The following is a 20,441-nucleotide window of genomic DNA, read 5'->3' on the forward strand; positions in this document are numbered from 1 at the left end:
CGCCACATCGGGCTTTTTCTATTTATGGGGTGCTAAGGAATCTAACCCAGGGCTTCATGCATGCTAGGCAAGCACTCTACCGCTAAGCCACATTCCCAGCCTACCATTTTGTTTTTAATGGTTTTATATGTTGTGTAATTTTAGAAGATAAATGGTTAAACTTTATACTTTCAAGATCTTTTGCTGCCTTAGGACCCCATAGGCACATTTCATTTTAATTAAAAAACCAGCATACATCTACTAAGTATAAGAATTGAACAGCCTTAAAGGCTGATTTTATGTTACATGATGCTCATTGATATGTCCAAGTATACATATAGTAATACTTTGGTTGTTTTAATAATATAATTATTATAGACTAACATTAAAATTATAATCCACATATTTGTAGTTTGGTACTGGTTGGGATGGTTTTCATTATAGTATGATGAAAAGTGTTTATAGAGCCTATTGAAGCTGTTAGGAAGGTAATCTCTATAGTATAATCTTTATTCAGTAGTCTGTGGTCTACAGAGAAATGATCTTTCAGAATTTGGTTTCATAGATTGTCAGTTTTCTATCAGATAGAAATATAACTGTCTATTCTATGGGAATAGTCTCAGCAACTAAGGTTTGAACTATAATTATTTACCAAGAAATTTCTTGGAAGAAATAAATGGATTAGTAATTTGTTCCCACATAATGGTTTGCATAGTATGACACTCTCATGAGTATTTTAGTAATACTTACTTTGAGAAGAGTGGAATCAAAGATCATGCTTCTGTATTTTCTCAAAGCAGAATCTGAGGATGAAACAGTCATATGAGATTTTGTTTGTCTGGGGGCTGGAAATGTGGCTTAGTGGTAGAGTGCTTGCCTAGCATGAATGAAGCCCTGGGTTTGAGTCCTCAATACCACATAAACAGAAAAAAACCAGAAGTGGTGCTAGCCACAAGTACAGTGCTAGCCTCAAGAAAAAGAAGCTCAGGGACAGTGCCCAGGCCCTGTGTTCAAGCCCCATATCTGTAAAGGAAAAGAAAAAAGATTTTGTTTGTCATTGTCTTAAGCATACTGCAGTCTAAAGTGCAACACACATTTTACCATCCAGTGTTATCCCCAGGCGGTTTAGCATTTATGAGGACTCTCTGTCAGGTAATTATGCAGGATTTGGGCCTCTATTAAATAAGTCCAAAAGAAAACAGCAAAAATGTTTTGCAAATTTGAAGGAAACTATATATAGAGAGAAAAAGGTTAAATGGCTCAATATGATGTCATTAATATAAAGCTGATTTATTGGAGGAACAGCTCTATAGTGTAAACTAATACCCTGCAAATATTAAAATCTTGATAATCTACAACCAGAGGATATTGAGCAAGTCTGGATAGGTTTGTTTTACTTCAAGTGAGAGAAATTAAGACATCCAATTATCACAAAGTGAGCTCTAATTTGCTGAGAATTTTAACAGATACTTGGCATCTGCTGAAGCCTTGTTAAAAATTACAGTTAGGGGCTGGGGATATAGCCTAGTGGCAAGAGTGCCTGCCTCGGATACACGAGGCCCTAGGTTCGATTCCCCAGCACCACATATACAGAAAACGGCCAGAAGTGGCGCTGTGGCTCAAGTGGCAGAGTGCTAGCCTTGAGCGGGAAGAAGCCAGGGACAGTGCTCAGGCCCTGAGTCCAAGGCCCAGGACCAGCCCAAAAAAAAAAAAAAAATTACAGTTAGCTGCAGCAATAGTAAGGTTAGGTTCATCTGCGTGGACTAGAAGGGACTATAAGAAACTACAACAACATTTTTCTGAATTTTAAGAGAGATAGCTCCCCTCTCCAGCTACAGGCTAACTCCCTGAATACTAGGCCTTCCTTGGGGGTTTTCTGTTCTTTCTTCCTTTCTTTTTTTTTGGGGGGGGGGGGGGGTTGATGTCAGTACTTGAGCTTGAACTTAGGGCCTCGGTGCTTCCCCTTAGCTTATTTGCTTGAGCTAGTGCTCTACCACTTGAACCACACCTCCACTTCCATCTTTTTGTTGGTCAATTGGAGATAAGAATCTCACAGACTTTCTTGCCAGAGCTGGCTTCAACCCATAGTCCTTGGATCTCGGTCTCCTGAGTTAGCTGGATTACAGGCATGTGTCACGTGACCATCACCTGGCTAAAATCTCACTTGTTTCTGTCTAATTATTAGTGTTCCACTAAAAGGTTGAATACTAGCTGGAATACTACTAGCTCCTTGAAAAAGAAAAATTTCATGTAGTGAGAGTGGCTACTGAAAACAGTTTTGTTGTTACCTGCATCCTTTAGTATAGGTTTTTCCACCTAGATAAGGGCTTTGTGGTTTTGAGATATTTAATTACTACATAGAAAAACATGTGCCATAGTAACAGTGATTTTGTTTTAGAATCTTCTAGTATTTAAAACTATCCTTAAAAATTCTATCTAGTTTATTTACTATTTCATGAATTTCTGGATCTACCAGTAGCTAACTATTATATAGAGCTTGAACTTTTACATTTCAGTTGGGATTCACAAGCTACCTTTAAATGTAGTTACCAACTATTATATACAGAGCAGCTTTAAAAAGGATTACTTTTCCTTTGCACACACTCTATAAACAAGTCTGAAAATAGGTGACAACTGGACTATCTATATTTAGTCTCAGTAGCTGCTCAAATGTATTGTTTCTAAGTAAATGTCAACAAGGGTTCTAATTCAGTTTTCTAGAATGCATTAGAATTATTTGATATACTTCAGTAACTGATTAGCAGTGTGTACTCCAATAGCTAATATTTATCTTTAAATTTCTAATGAGATGGAAAAACATTATCTTAGAAACATCATAAACTTGTCTAAATACCTTTTTCAAAGCTCTGACGTGGAACTTGGATCCTGTTAAGCAGGCTTTTTTCTGTGGGCGTTTTAATTCACATTCCACCTGTCATTGTACCTATATAGGTAGAGACATTAAACCACACCCTCTGTTCTGACCTTTCCCTCCAGGGACACTGAGTAGAGTCTTTTAGCTCTGGGAAGAAACTATTTGAATAGCTCTATTAAGAAGAGCTTTTGAATAGAGTGAAGCTTGCAACAGGAAAATAATGTTGCAACTACATTTTTCAAGACTGCTACTATGGAGATTTAAAACTTGACCTTCCCTGCCAGCATACTTGGAAGGCTCACTTATTATGAGACATACTGGAACTGCGAGCAGTTTTATTGCCCAGCTAATTAGATATTTTTATTCGCAATGATTTATTCTAGTTAGAACTAGTTTTTTGGTTGTTCGCTTGCTTTTATTTTTGTTCTTATTGTTTTTGTTTTTTGAGGTGAGGTTAACTGAACTTTTTTCAGTTTGCAAATTTTTATATGGACTTTTCACTCTTTGTGTTGATTTGTATGAATTTTATGCTTATTTTATGAGGCTAAAACAAAATTTTTACAATAGTATGGAATACTATTGATTCACTGATACTTGATAAGCTGAAAGGAACTTTTTAACATGGTGGAAAGTTGAAAAAGTAAATGAAGAAGTGTGGCAGCTTCATCTTCTAGAATGGATTCATACAGGACATATTTGGCAGCTGTTAATCTCAATGGCTCTTGGTTGGAAGAACAAGATGAAGACATTTATGAGGTTGAGTCTCGAATACCTCTACCATATCCTTTTCCTCTATGTGAACATTTGGATGAAAATAATTCAGTAATTATTAATACTTCTATTTTTCATTTTATTCACAAAAGAAATGGGCACATATTAAAGCTTATTTCTAAAATTTCATTGCCCACCCCACCTTATTCAGTAAGTATTTTAAAAAGTAATTTGGTTTAAGAACTAAATATAATGAGGAATGAAAATTTAAGTATCCTTATATTAAGTACAATCAAATCTTGTTTTGTTCTTATTTGGTGTATTACTGCTCATTCATTCTAGATGTATTGAAGGACTAGATTTGGTCCTAGAGCCCTCACTTGGCTGTTTTTAATTCCAGAAATCAGAATGAGATACTACATTTCTTCAATGCCAGGAAAGCTATTTTAAAAGATCTTGCTTGTCCTTGAGATTCATGTATTTATATGTATATAATGCTGATCCCAAATAAAAATGGAATATATTTGATAGAATAGGCATTATAATACATAAACAGCAAAGTGAATTGTCAGCCATTTGGGAAATAGTTATAATCATATAGCATATTAGCTGTAGTTCTAGATAAGGAAAGCTCAGATTCTAAATTTTCTTAACACACTAAGGATCTTAACTTTTCTTGTTTCTAACATACCTACTAATCCTGTAGCGAAATACCTTTTTCTGCTTTTAATGGGAAATGTATTTTATAAATGTGAAGGGTATGTTTAGTATAATGATCCCTACATATTCAATATTTGAGGTTCATTTGATACTTAAATCTTTGTGAATGATTTCACTAAAAGCTGTACAGCACTTCTTATTGCTTTCATGACTTTATATATTCTAGCTAATATTTAACAAATCAGATGGATTTTCCAAATGGTTATGATAATTCTGGAATACACTTACTAATCCTTTACCCATCTTTTAAATGTATGATAAAGTTGTCTTAAAACTTACTAAATGCTAAATTTGAAACTTTTATGTACTTCCAACTATTTCAGTACTAACTGGTTGGGAGAGATTTTCAAGTGTGAAGTATTGAGCTAAGACTTAGAAGGAAATATCGCAATAAACTGTAGGTCCCATCTGTCATAAAAATTTGTTTGCTGGATTTACTATATTTGATTGCTTTAACATTTTTGTTTTCTTTTGTAAAAACCAATATTACTGCTTCTGCTTTTATGCTATTTATATGAATGAAGAACTAGTTGAGATCTTGTAAAATAGAACGTAGAAGCCAAGACTTACTTACTTTTCTAAAGCAAGTATTTATTTTGTTAAAAATAATTTATACAAGAAAAAATTTATACAACAAAAATTTATCCAGAGGCTGGGAATATGGCCTAGTGGCAAGAGTGCTTGCCTCATTCATATACATGAAGCCCTGGGTTCAATTCGCCAGCACCACATATATAGAAAACAACCAGAAGTGGCACGGTGGCTCAAGTGGTAGATTGCTAGCCTTGAGCAAAAAGAAGCCAGGGACAGTGCTCAGGCCCTGAGTCCAAGGCCCAGGACTGGCAAAAAAAAAAAAAAAAAAAAATTTATCCAGGCTTCAGTGGCTCACGCCTGTAATCCTAGGTACTTAGGAACCTGAGATCTGAGGATTGTGGTTCAAAGCCAGCCCAGGCAAGAAAGTCTGTGAGACTCTTATCTCCAGTTAACCACCAGAAAACCGGAAGTGGCCCTGTGGCTCAAGTGGTAGAGCACTAGCCTTGAGCTGAAGAGCTCATGGACAGTGCCTAGGCCCAGAGTTCAACCCCAATAACTGACAAGAAAAAAAAAAAAAAGAAGAAAGGAAAATTTACCAATTTTAGTTATGGCTTTGAACTCTTAGAGATTTCATGTGTTAATAAGTAACCACTATATAGTATAATAAGGGACACATACATATGTTTTTTAATTACTGGTTGTGACTAAACTCATATTTATAAGTTATATATAAATTAGCTTATGCTTTCTGGTCATGTTCATTTCATTTATAAGTTCATGTATATTGACTACCTGCAAGTAAAGAAAAAAGACTATTTGCCAGTGAACAGTATAAAATATTTAAGCCGGGGCTGGGAACATGGACTAGTGGCAGAAGTGCTTGCCTCGTATACATGAAGCCCTGGGTTCAATTCCTCAGCACCACATACATAGAAAAGGCCAGGAGTGGCACTGTGACTCAAGTGGTAGCATGCTAGCCTTGAGCAAAAAGAAGCCAGGGACTGTGCTCAGGCCGAGTCCAAGCCCCAGGACTGGGGGGAAAAAATAAAGAAATAAAGAAATGATAAAATATTAAAAAAATATTTAAGCCGAGCTTGGTGGTTCAAGTCTGTATTTCTGGCTACTGAGACTGTCTCAGCCAACAGTTTGGTATCGTGGTATGCTCCTACATCCCAAGGTACACAGTGGTTAAGTGCAGTGATATGCATCTGTCATCCCCGCTACATAGGGAAACAAAATAGGATCTTAGGAGGATCGAAGTCCAAAATGCCCATAAATCAAGACCTTATCATGGAAATAACCAAACCACAAAGGAGATGGCAGAGTGGCTCAAATGGTAGAGTGCCTGACAAGCAAGTAGAAGGGCTAATTTCAAACCCCAATATAGAAGGGAGGGAGGGAAGAAAAAAATGAGCAAATATGTTTTTAAAGTTGTATCTTTTTTGGTGATGGCATTATATATTCACATATACTCTAGGAAATCATTTGTAACTTAAATGTCTTTTGCATTTGCCAGTCTTGGGGTTTGAATTCAGGGCCTAGGCACTATCCCTCTGCAAGTTTAGCACCATTATCACTTGAGCCTCTACTCTACTTCTGGCTTTTTTGGTAGATAACTGGAGATAATAGTTTTACAGGTTTTCCTGCCTATGCTGGTTTCAAGAATCCTCAGATCTCATCCTCCTGAGTAGCTAGGATTAAAGACATGAGCTACAAGTGCCCAGCTTGTAATTTAAATTTTATGTTTAATTTCCCATGAGCCTTATATGTATACTCATTTTTTAAATTTTATTTATTTACTTATTTATTTATTTATTTTTGCCAGTCCTGGGGCTTGGGCTCAGCGCCTGAACACAGTCCTTGGCTTCCTTTTGCTCAAGGCTAAGACTCTACCACTTGAGCTGCAGCACCACCTCTGGCCTTTTCTGTTTATGTGGTGCTGAGGAATTGAACCCAGGGCTTCATGCATGCAAGGCAAGCACTCTACCACTAAGCCATATTCCAAGCTCCTACTTGTTTTTATATGTAAATTATAAATGGTATTTGAAATATCCTATGAAAATAATGATTGCATAGTATTTTCAGAAATTAATTTCATGTCACCATAGAATAGTTTAATAACACTATAATCCATTTGCTTTGCAAGATAACACTTTAGATGTGAAGAATGGAAATCTTTAAGAATAAAATATTAGGGGCTGGGGATATAGCCTAGTGGCAAGAGTGCCTGCCTCGGATACACGAGGCCCTAGGTTCGATTCCCCAGCACCACATATACAGAAAACGGCCAGAAGCGGCGCTGTGGCTCAAGTGGCAGAGTGCTAGCCTTGAGCGGGAAGAAGCCAGGGACAGTGCTCAGGCCCTGAGTCCAAGGCCCAGGACTGGCCAAAAAAACAAAAACAAAAAAAAAAAAAAAGAATAAAATATTAAATATACTCATTACTTATGATAACGAGTAACTCCTCTGTACAACTTAGCAAGTTTTTTAACAAGAAACATTAGAATGTAATATTAAGTATATCATAATTTTATAATGCATTACTGATGCATAAATTAGAAACCAATACATAAGCTTCAAATATAGTAATATATCTTTGAGATGCATAACACCTCAGTTTTTCCCAACAAAGTTTTTTTTTAATAGAACAGATAAGCAGGTAGTAATATTTACAAACCCATGTAACCACCATGGAGACAGTGCTATTTTTGTAATTTCATATAACTGAATCAATAACTATTGATCCAGTTACCTCCTGAGTGAAAACTGTGGCCTCAAATCTGCACTCACATTTTTGAAAATATTTAGAAATGTAGTCAGTGTATGCCAGTGATGACATTTTCATTTGATTAATTGTATTAATCTTGTATCATTAGTCTACTGTAAAGTACAGCTACACTGTAGGAGTGTAGTCAGCATATAGTAGATTAAAAAAAATAACGTTTGTCATAGACCAAATATATTAAAGTCTTTAGCAAATACAATAAAAGCCTGTGCTTTAGGTTTTTTTTTCACTTCCACTTATATGATAGAACTTGTCCATTGATTTAAAGTGGTTTATTTCTAAAAAGAAACATGTTTCTCTTCCCCTTTTGGAATGGTACTGGAGGTTGAACTCAGAGCCCCATGCATCCTAGGCGAGTGCTCTACCACTTGAGCCACATTCTAGCTTTGCTTTTAGTTTGTTTTATCTGGCAGAGGGTCATACTTTTGTACAGTCATGCTGTTATCCTCCTGCCTCTGCCCCCAAGTAAGTGGTATTACACGTGTGAATCACCACACCAGGGTTATTTTAAAGGTAAGGTCTCCCTAACTTTTTCCCATGTTGACCTAGAACTTCTGTCTTTATACCTCAGCCTTCTAAGTAACTGGGAGCACTAATGTGCTCTGCCATACCTGGCCCAACCAAGCACATTCTTTTTTCGGTAAAACTATCTTTTTTGGAACGGGACAAATGGCTAATTGACTTGATTACTATAACCTCTCACCGGCTGATGTTAGCATGAATAGAAGTATTTAAAGTGACTGTAATTTGGTAGCATATATTTTAAGTCATTTTTTAGCTATAATAAAAACATGAGCCATCAGCGCCTGGCTTATGCCTGTAATCCTAGCTACTCAAGCGGTTGAGATCTGAGGATTGCAATTCACAGCCAGCTGAGGCAGAAAAGCCCAGGAGACTTATCTCCAATTAACCACAAGAAAACGAAGTGGTGCTGTGGCTCAAAGTGGTAGAGCACTAGTCTTGAGTGCAAAATCTCAGGGACAGCTCCCAGTCCTTGAGTTCAAGCCCCATGACCAACAACAACAGAAAAAAAAACCATAAATAATACTAGTATTCCTAACAGTTTATCTTCTTTTATTCATTCTTTCCCTCCTTGTATAGCTTGAACATGCAAAAGTTACACAAACAGAGTTGATGCGTGAGTCATTTAGACAGAAACAGGAAGCAACAGAATCCCTTAAATGCCAAGAAGAACTGCTAGAGCGCCTCCATGAGGAGTCCAGAGCTAGAGAACAGCTGGCTGTGGAACTCAGTAAGGCTGAGGGTAAGTACCTTACCACTGGCAATTGGGAATAAAGAAATTCCAATGTTAAACTAGAGATTTTGATGTACAGCTGGATTTGGAAAACTAGTCTATTCTGATTTATAGTCACCATCGAAAAGTAGTTGTCGGGGCTGGGAAATATGGCCTGGTGGCAAGAGTGCTTGCCTCCTACACATGAAGCTCTCGGTTCGATTCCCCAGCACCACATATATGGAAAACGGCCAGAAGGGGCGCTGTGGCTCAGGTGGCAGAGTGCTGGCCTTGAGCAGGAAGAAGCCAGGGACGGTGCTCAGGCCCTGAGTCCAAGGCCCAGGACTGGCCAAAAAAAAAGAAAAGTAGTTGTCATTTGTCTTTAGAGTTCTTTAGGCAATATTTGTTTATAACTAAGAAAATATACTTAATTATAAATATGGTTTATAGAATTATAGAAAATATTAAAAATGTTAGAAAATACAGAAGTGATGATGAGTTCTTACTATAATTCCACCAGCCTAAGACAGTTCTTAGAATTTAAAGAACAGACTGAATCTAAAAACTACCATTATGTTTTAAGGTCTCTGTGAAGTGGTAAATGCAGTGTATAAGATTCTGAATCCTCTGATGCTGTTATGGGTGTTAGACTTCCAATAGTACTTCAGATATCAACCTCCTCTTGTATATTTGAAATGTGATTCAGCTCACAAACACCTCATTTATATTACGCTTTCCACAAGCTTATCTACTTTAGTCCGTTAAATAAAAGAACCACACGTACAAAATGTGATACTTCAGTGTAGCAAAGTACTGGAAAGTTTAGAAATTTTCATATTTGTTTACGGAGATAAACAGGAAACAGTATTTTGCACATACTGTGGTGAAGGTTAAGAGTTGGTGCTGTCAGCAAATTCCCTGTTGATTCTCTCTTACAGGTGTCATTGATGGCTATGCAGATGAAAAAACTCTTTTTGAAAGGCAAATTCAGGAAAAAGCTGATATAATAGATCGCCTCGAGCAGGAATTGCTATGTGCAAGTAATAGATTGCAAGAATTGGAAATAGATCAGCAGCACATTCAAGAAGAAAGAGAATTACTGTGTAGACAGAAGGAAGCTATGAAAGCAGATGCAGGCCCAGTTGAACAGCGTATGTATTTTCAGATATGTGTTTTCAGACTTTGTATGATAGTTTTCTTTTTATTTATATTCGTTAAACATTCAGTGTGCTCTTTTCATCTCTTTCAGTGCCATTATTTCTATATTCTGGATAAGAACTTGAAAAATTACAAGATAATGTATTTTGTCTTTTATTCATGTGTAATTGGGTTTTTCTTTTTTATTGTAACGGTGATGTACAGATGGATTACAGTTACGTAGATAGGTCAAGTGATGAGTACGTTTCTTTTTGAGCAGTGTCACTTCTTCCTTCATTTTCTCCCAATTTTTCCCTCCCATCCACTCTCCCCTCCCAAATTGTATAGTTCATTTTCAGCATAGTGTCTAATGCATATCACTGTTGTTGGAATTGGAGATTTTTGGCCTTTAAGCTTTGACAGATACAAATAACAACAAAAATAACAAGAAAAATTCTTTATTCTTAAACCTCTTCCTCAAGTGATTATTGCTGAATTTTTGTAAATTGTGTTAGCTTTCTTGATTTAACAGAAGAAAATCAGCAAAACTAGATTAAATCACTAAAAAAATGATCTTTATCAGAAGTAAGCAGGTGTGGGGATTTGGGCTTGCAAGCAGAACCTGTTGAAAAGGTCTGTTACTGTTAAAACAAGCTAATGTCTAGGTTATATAACAGAAGTTCTACGTGGGAACTAGTGGCTCATGCATGTAATTTTAACTACTCACAAGACTGAGATCTAAGGATTACAGAAAAGTCCATGAGACTCTTGTCTAACCAGCAAATACCCAGAAGTAGAGATGTGGCTCAAATAATAGAATGCCAATCATAGCAAAGAAACTGAATGAAAGAATGAGGTTCTGAGTTCAAGCCCAATTACCTGCACATATCCACAAATAAGTTCAATACTTAAATAAGTTCAATACTTAAATTTACAGTAATACTTATTTTTATTTAAATGAAGAATGAGGTAATATCTTAAAACTTGCTTAATGGCAAATATCAGTCTTTGAAACAATAGAGTATTAAATTCTATTTTCATGACCTCTGCAACACTGGACACATAGTTGAAATTATAAATGTATACTTTCTCTAGTGTTCATTTGTTAATTTAGAAATAGAGGGGCTGGGGATATGGCCTAGTGGCAAGAGTGCTTGCCTCGTATACACGAGGCCCTGGGTTCAATTCCCCAGCACCACATATACAGAAAATGGCCAGAAGTGGCGCTGTGGCTCAAGTGGCAGAGTGCTAGCCTTGAGCTTGAGCAAGAAGAAGCCAGGGACAGTGCTCAGGCCCTGAGTCCAAGCCCCAGGACTGGCAAAAAAAAAAAAAGAAATACAGCATACATTTTTATAATATAGTGAAGCTTTTATCTGATTCTCAAATTAGTTTAAAATGCTTAGGGCTAGAATTTTTAATGTGGGAAAGAGTATGTCACACACAGAAAACATTCAGGAACTATTAGACCTTCTAAAAATATTACCAGTAAGAATTGGTATCTTAAACTTTTTTTTCAAAGTATGTGTGCACATGCATTATCTTACTTTAGAAAACAGAAGGCATAATTCTATTTCTGTTGTGTTTGTTTTGTTTTTTCTATTCTCATAGGACCAATAGATGCTGCAGTCGATGCAGCACCTGGAACAGGTGTGTGTGTGTGTGTATACAATTGCATGGACTTCTTTTTGGTGGTAGACTTAACTCAAAATTTGGTGGCCCTTGGATTTTCAACCAACTAACATGTTCCTAACATGTTCCAGTTTTGTTGCTGTTTCATGCTTACAGTTTTCTCTTTAACCACACAACTTAGTTTATAATAAGAGTGCACACTTTTATTCAAAATTAACAAATGAGATTCATAGTCACCATCATCTTATTACACCTGCTTTTTCACAGAGCTTAAGAATATTTAGATTTTTTTCCAAGAACATGTTTTTTAGAAAGCACATTTCGTCTTGCCAATGTATTAACTTTTCCAGTCTGTTTCAGAATGCTCCTTCTAAATCAGGAGGTTTATAAGATGATGGTAGCAAAAGGATCAATGAAATTTAGTAAGAGGAACTTTCTGGTAGACTTACTATTATATTAATACTTAATGCCAAGGATTGCTTGAAAAGAAAAAATACTTTCTGTAGAGTCCCAGTTCTGCATATAGTGTTGGCACATCAGTATAAAAACTCTATAAATATTATAAATATTTCCTTTCCATTTTCTCCAGTAATGGATTGTTTTACTTTGCCTATGTACTCTTTCTCATTGTATTAATAATAGCCAACACTTCCATAGTGTTTACCATACCCCAGTCACTGATCTTTACGAGCTTTACCTCATTTAATTTCAAAGTCTGAGAGATAGTTAATGATGGTATACCTATTTTACATATGAGGAAACTGAAGGCCTTCGTGTTGAATGTCACATGGGAACAAATGGCAGAGCTAGGGTTTGAATTCATGGTCTACTTCAATCATGTCATAGTCTACTTCACTCATGTGACCATGCAAAAGCAACTCAGGAGTAGGAATCTAATAAGAAGGAAGACTAACAGGAAATTCTGATCCTAGTATTGTGTTTTTTTCTGTAACTCTTACTTGCCTTGGTTAAAGACATAGAATTTGATTTTTGTGTGTATTATATATGCATATACAAGTGAACTTTGGGGTTTGGAAAGAATGAATTTGCTTGCAATAAAGAAAATGGTGAGTTTTTTCTGTTTGAATTTAATTGGCTTTGTTCTTTTCCTAATAGTGGAAATGGATTACTTTGTTATTTGCTATGTTGTATTCACAAAAAAAAGTTATTTTTTGTGGTAAGATAACTTCCTTTTTGTTATTACTATATAATGTTATTACTGTTCTTTTGTTTATATAGTAGTAAGAGACATAGGTTTATAAGAGAATGTAATTCTTTTTATATATACTTAAAATTCTCAACCTTATTTCATGTAGGTATAATTTAAACATAGTTATAGATGATTTCATAATCACAACATTAGTTATAACTTAACTAAACATATGTTCACATTTTAAACAGAATTGCTACAGGAGACAGAAAAACTAATGAAGGAAAAGCTAGAAGTACAGTGTCAAGCTGAAAAAGTACGTGATGACCTTCAAAAGCAAGTGAAAGCTCTGGAAATAGATGTTGAGGAACAAGTTAGTAGATTTATTGAGCTGGAGCAAGAAAAAAATGCCGAATTAATGGACTTAAGACAACAAAGTCAAGCACTGGAGAAGCAATTAGAAAAAATGAGGAAATTTTTAGATGTAAGTATTCACAATTTCAGTATTGATTTTTCAGTGCAATTCTACTGGATACTTAGGCTGTATATTTGAATTTTGAAGACGCTTACATTAATATTTTCACTTAAATATGTATTCTGCCAATTTTTCAAAAATACTATTATTAAAATTTTACCAATTTTGACCAGGAACTGGGGCTTGAACTTGGCCTTCCCACCACGTTCATTCTGCTTTATTGCTCATAGTTGGCACTCTACCTTTTAAACCATGCCTCTAGTCCAATGCCCAGGCACTCCTACAGATCTCAGCCTTCTAAGTAGCTATATTCACAAGCATGAACTAGCAAAAATTTCAACAATTTTTAGTGTGTGGTAATCAGAATTAAAATTAATACATGATAAGGGTATCATGGTTTACATCTGTAATCCCAGCCCTTGTGAGAATGAAGCAGGAAGATCCTGAATTCCAGGCCACCTTGAGATACATAGGTCCTTGTCTGTAAATAAATGCATATGTACAAGTGTAATAAAGTATTAGTACAATTAGAGCTAGAACTGGAGTTATAATAAGCCCAGTAGTAGAACTCATGTTTAGTATCTGTTAGTCCCTGGATTTAATCTGTAGCCTAGAAAAGAAGGAAAGAAAGGAAGGAGAGAACCCAAAATTTTAAAAAGTGGCACATCTAGCTTGTTTATTAGTTTTGCCAGTTAGCTATTCTAACGTTGGAATTAACCTTATCCTAATCTTTCATTTGACAAAGAGCAAACTCAGGGAAGAATTTCAACAGTTGATTGGCTACCACTGCTTTCCTTCAAAAGGACTAGATCTCTTATGTTGCTTTTCTCTGTCCCAAAAAGTTGTTTTCTTCTTTAGTATTTTATAAGCTGATGTTTTCTTCACATAGTAGACTACTAATATTGCACATTTTTTAATTTTAGGTCTAAAATCGATTACCATTAAAGACATTGATTTACCAGTTTAGTTATTTTTTAATCATTAACAACTGGAATGCCTCCTTTGTACAGAAAAAGTGATTTGTTTTAAGTAGAATAACTTTATTTTATTCATTTAACTTTACCCCTGAGCACTGGGGCTTATGCCTATAATCCTAGCTGCTCAGAGGGCTAAGATTTGATGATTGCAGTTGAAAATGGGCAGACAAATCCAGAAGATGCTTACCTTCCAGCCAAAACCTGGAAGTGGAGGTAAAACTCAGTGGTAGAACAAAAAGGTCAAGCAAGAACGAGTCTCTGAGTGTAAGCACCAATACCGGCTAAAAACCGAAAAGGAAAACTGTAGAGATTCGAGGTATGGCTCTAGTGGCAAAGTGCTTTCCTTGCTAGCACCCTGAGCACAAACACCAGAACTACCAAAAAAAAGTATCTTAAAATATTTAATATTTTACTGAAGAGTCTAGAGCTGGATGTAGTAGATCATGCCTATAATTATAGCTACCCAGGAGACTAAGGGGAGAAATTTGATTCAAAGGCCAACCTGTGCAAAAAGTTCATGAGAACTTCTTCTCAGCTAATTACTAGGCATGGTGTATCTGTCATCCTAGGTCAGCCAGAGGACTGAAGAGGAGTGCTCATAAGACTCCCATCTCAGTGGAAGAACCTGGACATACCGATGTGCACCTGTCATCCTAGTGTAGGGAGTGTAAAATAGGATGACCATAGTGCAGACATAGTCTGAGACAAAAATCAAGAGCCTATTTCACAGAAAACTAATGCAAAATAGGGGCTCAGTGCTTCCACCAAAACAAAAAAAAAGCCAAAGTTGGCCATGACCATAGCAAAAATTAAATTAAATTTTGTCCTTCATATGCAAATCTATATCTAGAGGGTGACAAGGGAAAAAATAAGCTTTATAATTACTATTTCTTCAGTTATTACTATTATTAATCTTTAGGAGCAAGCCATTGATAGAGAGCATGAAAGAGATGTATTTCAACAGGAAATACAGAAACTAGAACAGCAACTTAAGGTTATACCTCGATTCCAGCCTGTCAACGAACATCAAACTAGAGAGGTAAGAACTATTATTGATACTGCCTAATTTTATATATTAATTTATCTTGAGTATAAAAAGGTTTTTATCATAAAACTTAAGTGGGTTCTCTCTACTGTTTATAAATCTTATAAATCAGAAAATTAAATATTACTTAAACGTGAGACATTAACCCTAGAAATTTCAGTGAGCTGATAAAGCTTAGTGGTAAAGTGTGCTTGGGGTTCTGAATCCAGTCTCTAGCAACACACGTACATACACAAATTGTGTTCTAATTTGGAATCATTCCAAGTCTAATATTGCCCAATTAAGTAAAACTTCTCTGTTCATTTTTCCACTAAAAAGGGTTACCTATATTGTCATTACTACCCTATTTCCTATTTTATTTTGTATCCACCTCAGTGAAATTTTCAGCTCTCCATTCAGCTATCTCCATTTAGACTGTTCTGTGAAGGTATTCAGAGCCCCAGTAATCTCTTTTCTGCCTTCACCCTACTCAGCCAGTCATAGTCTCTGGAAACACTTCCTTTTTTTCCATGATGTGCCTTCTCCACTGCTTTTCCTTCTCTAACAGTTATTTCTTCTCTGCATAACCAAAATTAATTATGGAACACCCTACAACTTCTTTGGGGTCCCCTTTTTTTCTTGGTATGTGTATATTCTCTTTCCATGTATCCATCTATAAATCCACATTTGTACCTTTATTGCTAACAGGTTCATACTTAAATGCCAACTCTCTCCTTAAATGTCTCAATTAACTTGTCCAAAAGAGAACTGTTGATTACTGATTAGCGCATATACTAAAAAAAGGTAATGTTAAAATATGCCCCTTCATCCAAATAAATTCTGTACCCGCTACACCTTCTTTGTTATTTATCCAAGAATTCTTTATCTCGCTCATTTTCTCAACCTTGCTTCCAACTACTAATGGGTCAGATTTGTGCTGAACCAGATAACTTTTGGAAAGAAGTAAAATTGCAAGTAAATACATAAAGCAATGCTGAACATCCCTGGCCATAAAGGGAATGCAAATCAAAACAACATTGAGATCCCATCTTACTCCAATCAAAATGGCCATCATGAAGAACACAAACAACAAATGTTGGCAAGGATATAGGGAAAAGGGAATCCTAATACATTGATAGTGAGAATGCAGACTAGTACAACCACTATGGAAATAAGTACAGAGATCCCACAAAAAACTAAGAACACCTTACAACTCAGCAATACCACTCTTGGACATTTATCCAAAGGACTATGAGGGCAGATATAGACACTTGCACACCCATGTTGATTGCCATATTAACAATAGCCAAGAAACAGCCCTAGTGACCTGCACTGATGAATGTACTAAGAAAATATATATATATGTTAATCATAAAGAAGAATAAAACAGATGGATCTTAATGTGGCTTAATATGTTTTCAGGTTGAGCAATTAACAAATCATCTAAAAGAAAAAACAGACAAGTGCAGTGAACTTTTGTTGTCTAAAGAGCAGCTTCAGAGAGATGTACAAGAGCGGAATGAAGAAATTGAGAAACTGGAGTGCAGAGTAAGAGAGCTAGAGCAAGCCTTACTTAGCACAGACACTTTTCAAAAGGTATGACAGTGTATTTGAGTTAACTTGATCAGCTGTCTTAATGAAGATCATTCTTAGTTATACAGATATTCTGTAAAATGTAAACAAAATTATTACAGATATTAGATAATGTATCTTTATGACTTGACTTTTTTTTGGGGGGGGGGCCAGTTCTGGGGCTTTGACTCAAGGCCTGTGCACTGTCCCTGGCTTCTTTTTGCTCAAGGCTTGCACTCTACCTCTTGGGCCACAGCTCCACTTCCAGCTTTTTCTGTGTATGTGGTGCTGAGGAATCAAACCCAGAGCTTCGTGCATGCTAGGCAAGCACTCTTTCTCTAAGCCTCATTCCCAGCTCCTATGACTTGACTTGATTTGTTTATTTATTTATTGTCAAAGTGGTGTACAGAGGGGTTACAGTTTCATAGTAAGGAAATAAGTTTTTAACCATTTTGTTTATTTTACTTTTAAATGTTACTTTCATACCTTCGTCCTGATAAAGAAAGATTAGTTGTACTAGAAGAGTTAATTATCTTTTTAGCCATCAAGAATACCTAAGTGAAAAATGAGCACCAGCTTAGGATGATGCTTTATCCCAACATAAGAAGTAGTGAAATCTGTCCCATCGTCCTGCAGAAAGCAGACATGAGTAAATGAAGAAGCCCAGAATGAGGAAGCTTTTGAGAGTGAGACAATTGGGAGCTAATAAGTCTTCAGTTTATTTGAGTAATGAATTTTAACTGTCAGAAGTTCATGATTAAATTTATGAAAGCTGCATTCAGCACTGAATAGCTGCAGCTTTTTTTTTGTTTTTTTTTACTGCTTATCAGTGTTGCTTTCCTTCTTACCAGAGAGCTAGAATTGGTACTTCTTTTAAAAATGCTGTGCCCACACATAAAATGAGTAATCAAAAATGTAATGGCCAAATTTTTGAGAAAATTCTTCAGTCTAACGCTCTCCCAACTGAGCTATTTCGGTGGTGATGAGAAAATTCTTATTTGTTTAAAGGTAGAAGATGGAAAACAGTTTGGAGCTATAGAAGCTAAAGCAGAATTGTCTCTAGAAGTACAGTTGCAAGCGGAACGAGATGCTATAGACAGAAAGGAAAAAGAGGTAAGGAGTTTATTTTTGAACGACAAAGGGTGGTTTGAAATCCACTTGCTGAAAGGATAAATTAAATAAAATGTAGTATATGGTCTAATACCAAAGTTGTGCTGTTTTCAGTTCAATGCTTAAATCACCATTGTAGCAGGTGTAGACTGAATAAAGAAGAGAATAGCGTTAGGACAAAAGGTAGTATCTGTCTCCTGACTATAGTATAAGCACTGAGTTATTGCTAACCTCCTGTGGATTTTTGTTTGCTTTCTTTTTTTAACTGTTCCCTTGAGATTATGCTTTTGTTTCACAGTACATGAAGCATATTCTTAGAATAAATCATTAACAATAAGTAGGGCTGAGAATGTATTGAGTACTCACTTAGCCTGCACAATATATTTTAATAAGTATTCTTTGGTCTTAGCATAGAAGTGTTCATAAGTACTGTAAAAATGTCTTTGTTGTTAAAATAATTTAAATAAAACTATAGCTTAGAATAAAACAATTAGGGGTTGAAATTATTATTTGTTATTTTTTCTATTATTTTCCTACTATCACATGATAGTAAGGTTTACTTGAGAAGTTCTTGTTTATTTTGTCTTTTGTTTTTCATGGAAGCAGTAAGAACTAGAATTTAAAAATTTCTTTACATTATCTTCTCCCCAGAATATGAGCTTCAAAATTGTATCCATAACAGTGGTAATTGATTATTGATGGGTAATTGCTTAAGCTTGCTAGTTTGAGAGAGAGAAAAAAAAATTTGTTTCCCTAATGTGGGATATTGAATCCAGAACCACATATAATTTCTATCAAAGTCAGCTGGGACACACACATTTTTCTTTAGATGGGATTTCTTTAGGCTCTCGAGGCTGGCCCCTGGGTTCAAGTGACCCTTCTACCTCAGTCTCTTGAACAGCAAGACTACAGAAGGCAACATCACCATAACAGTTTTATTATTTATTGAATACATATACCCAAACACCTTAATTCCTTTAGTATCCTTAATTCCTTAAATATCTACCTTTTACTCAGAAACATATTTAGAACTACAATAGACTTTAGAAAGCATATATTTAACAGGTTAAATTGGCAGCTGATCTTCATCTGCTAGTTTTTCATAACAGTAACAAGTACTTTGTCAGAACACACTCTACTGTATATAACTAGAGAACGAGAGATAAGAGCATAGAATTGAAACATGTCTTCTACCCATCTACCAGTGTCTCACACTTGTAATCATAGCTACTCAGTAGACAGACCTGAAGGATCTTGGTTCAGAAAGAAAATCCATGAGACTCCCATCTCCACATAACCAGCAAAAGGCCAGGCTTGGAAGCATGACTCAAGTGGTAGAGTGCCAGTTGTGAGAAGGGACGCTGAGCAAACATGAGACTTCTAAGTTCAAGCCCAAGTACTGACACAAAAACAAAAAACTTGCATTCTCTCTGAAAACTAAGCAAATATTTCTAGATGTCTGATGAAGTATGAATATAAGATGACTCATATATATACACATATGTGTATGTATACATATGTGTATAAATATATACACTTCTATTCATATATATGTGTATACACACATACATATATGTATATATATATACATATACATACTTTATTTGAGATTTCTTCAACTACTCTGGGCCTAAATTTATACAAAAACGTTTTGAAGTTTGTTATTCTATTTAGAAATACAGAATGAATAGAAAGAAATGAGAATTTTAAGAGAAGGCAATAATATGAAGAGGAATAAAAGGGTTGGTTTTTTTTTTTTTTTTTTTTTTAGAAAAGTCTGCAATAAGTTTTAGCTCTCTATAGAACTGATGAACTCTGGACTATACACAATACTAATAAATTTTATTAATGACTGAGTTTTGGAAACTGCTAAGTATTTTAAATGCCTTCCTTATACCTTTAATTTTTAAACTCTCTCTGGGAAAAGCCTCTATTACTTTCATTTTGCCAGTATATAAAGTTAATTCCTAAAGAGGTTAATATTTGGCACAGAACAAGAATTTCTTCCAGGTTTTGCTGATTCTAGAGTTCTTGTAATGTTACACTAGCAAAACATCAGGGCATATTTTATTAGTTGACAGGAAGTATTGAAGACTATAATTCAATACTCATTGAGTTACTACAGGTAGAGTACCTCTCTACCATTGTAAAACCACCAGACTTCAAGAAATCTCACAATGAGGTATTTGTACGATGTAAAACACTTTAAAAGAACCCACAAAACCACAAAAATTTGTGCAATCCAAATAGGTGAGGTATCAGTTAATAGATTAACATGAATAAAACAAATTTAAACCTTTATGATGATTTGGGGGATTGTGCAAAAATTAGATAGCCTAAGCCATTATACGCATATATAGAGGTATTATGTAATGAAACTCCTTTGTACAATCAGTATATCTATTTAAAAAATGACAACCTATGCCTGAAATTAGAGTGATTGAGTAAGAAGAAATATTGTTCTTTAGTGTTTCCTGAGAGAATTAAAATCACTGATGTGATATTTCAAATCAAGCTACTTAAAATGGTAA

At 35.5% G+C, this 20,441-nt stretch overlaps 1 protein-coding gene across 5 annotated transcripts in view; it reads left to right on the forward strand.

The window, feature by feature from the left end:
* The window catches only part of Akap9 (A-kinase anchoring protein 9), a 120,914-nt gene that overhangs the window by 69,003 nt on the left and 31,470 nt on the right, over positions 1 to 20,441 (forward strand). For 4 of the 5 annotated variants that reach the window (XM_048339990.1, XM_048339992.1, XM_048339993.1 and 1 more), the window contains 6 exons: positions 8,704 to 8,866; positions 9,775 to 9,987; positions 13,004 to 13,236; positions 15,124 to 15,243; positions 16,651 to 16,824; positions 17,809 to 17,913. In XM_048339990.1, the coding sequence (XP_048195947.1) occupies positions 8,704 to 8,866; positions 9,775 to 9,987; positions 13,004 to 13,236; positions 15,124 to 15,243; positions 16,651 to 16,824; positions 17,809 to 17,913 (1,008 nt within the window). Of the gene's footprint in view, positions 1 to 3,346; positions 3,776 to 8,703; positions 8,867 to 9,774; positions 9,988 to 13,003; positions 13,237 to 15,123; positions 15,244 to 16,650; positions 16,825 to 17,808; positions 17,914 to 20,441 lie in introns of those variants that run through there. The other variant, XM_048339994.1, reaches the window with a different exon arrangement.

This window comes from Perognathus longimembris, chromosome 2 (assembly GCF_023159225.1).
Source record: "Perognathus longimembris pacificus isolate PPM17 chromosome 2, ASM2315922v1, whole genome shotgun sequence".
In the NCBI taxonomy this organism is placed as follows: domain Eukaryota; kingdom Metazoa; phylum Chordata; class Mammalia; order Rodentia; family Heteromyidae; genus Perognathus; species Perognathus longimembris.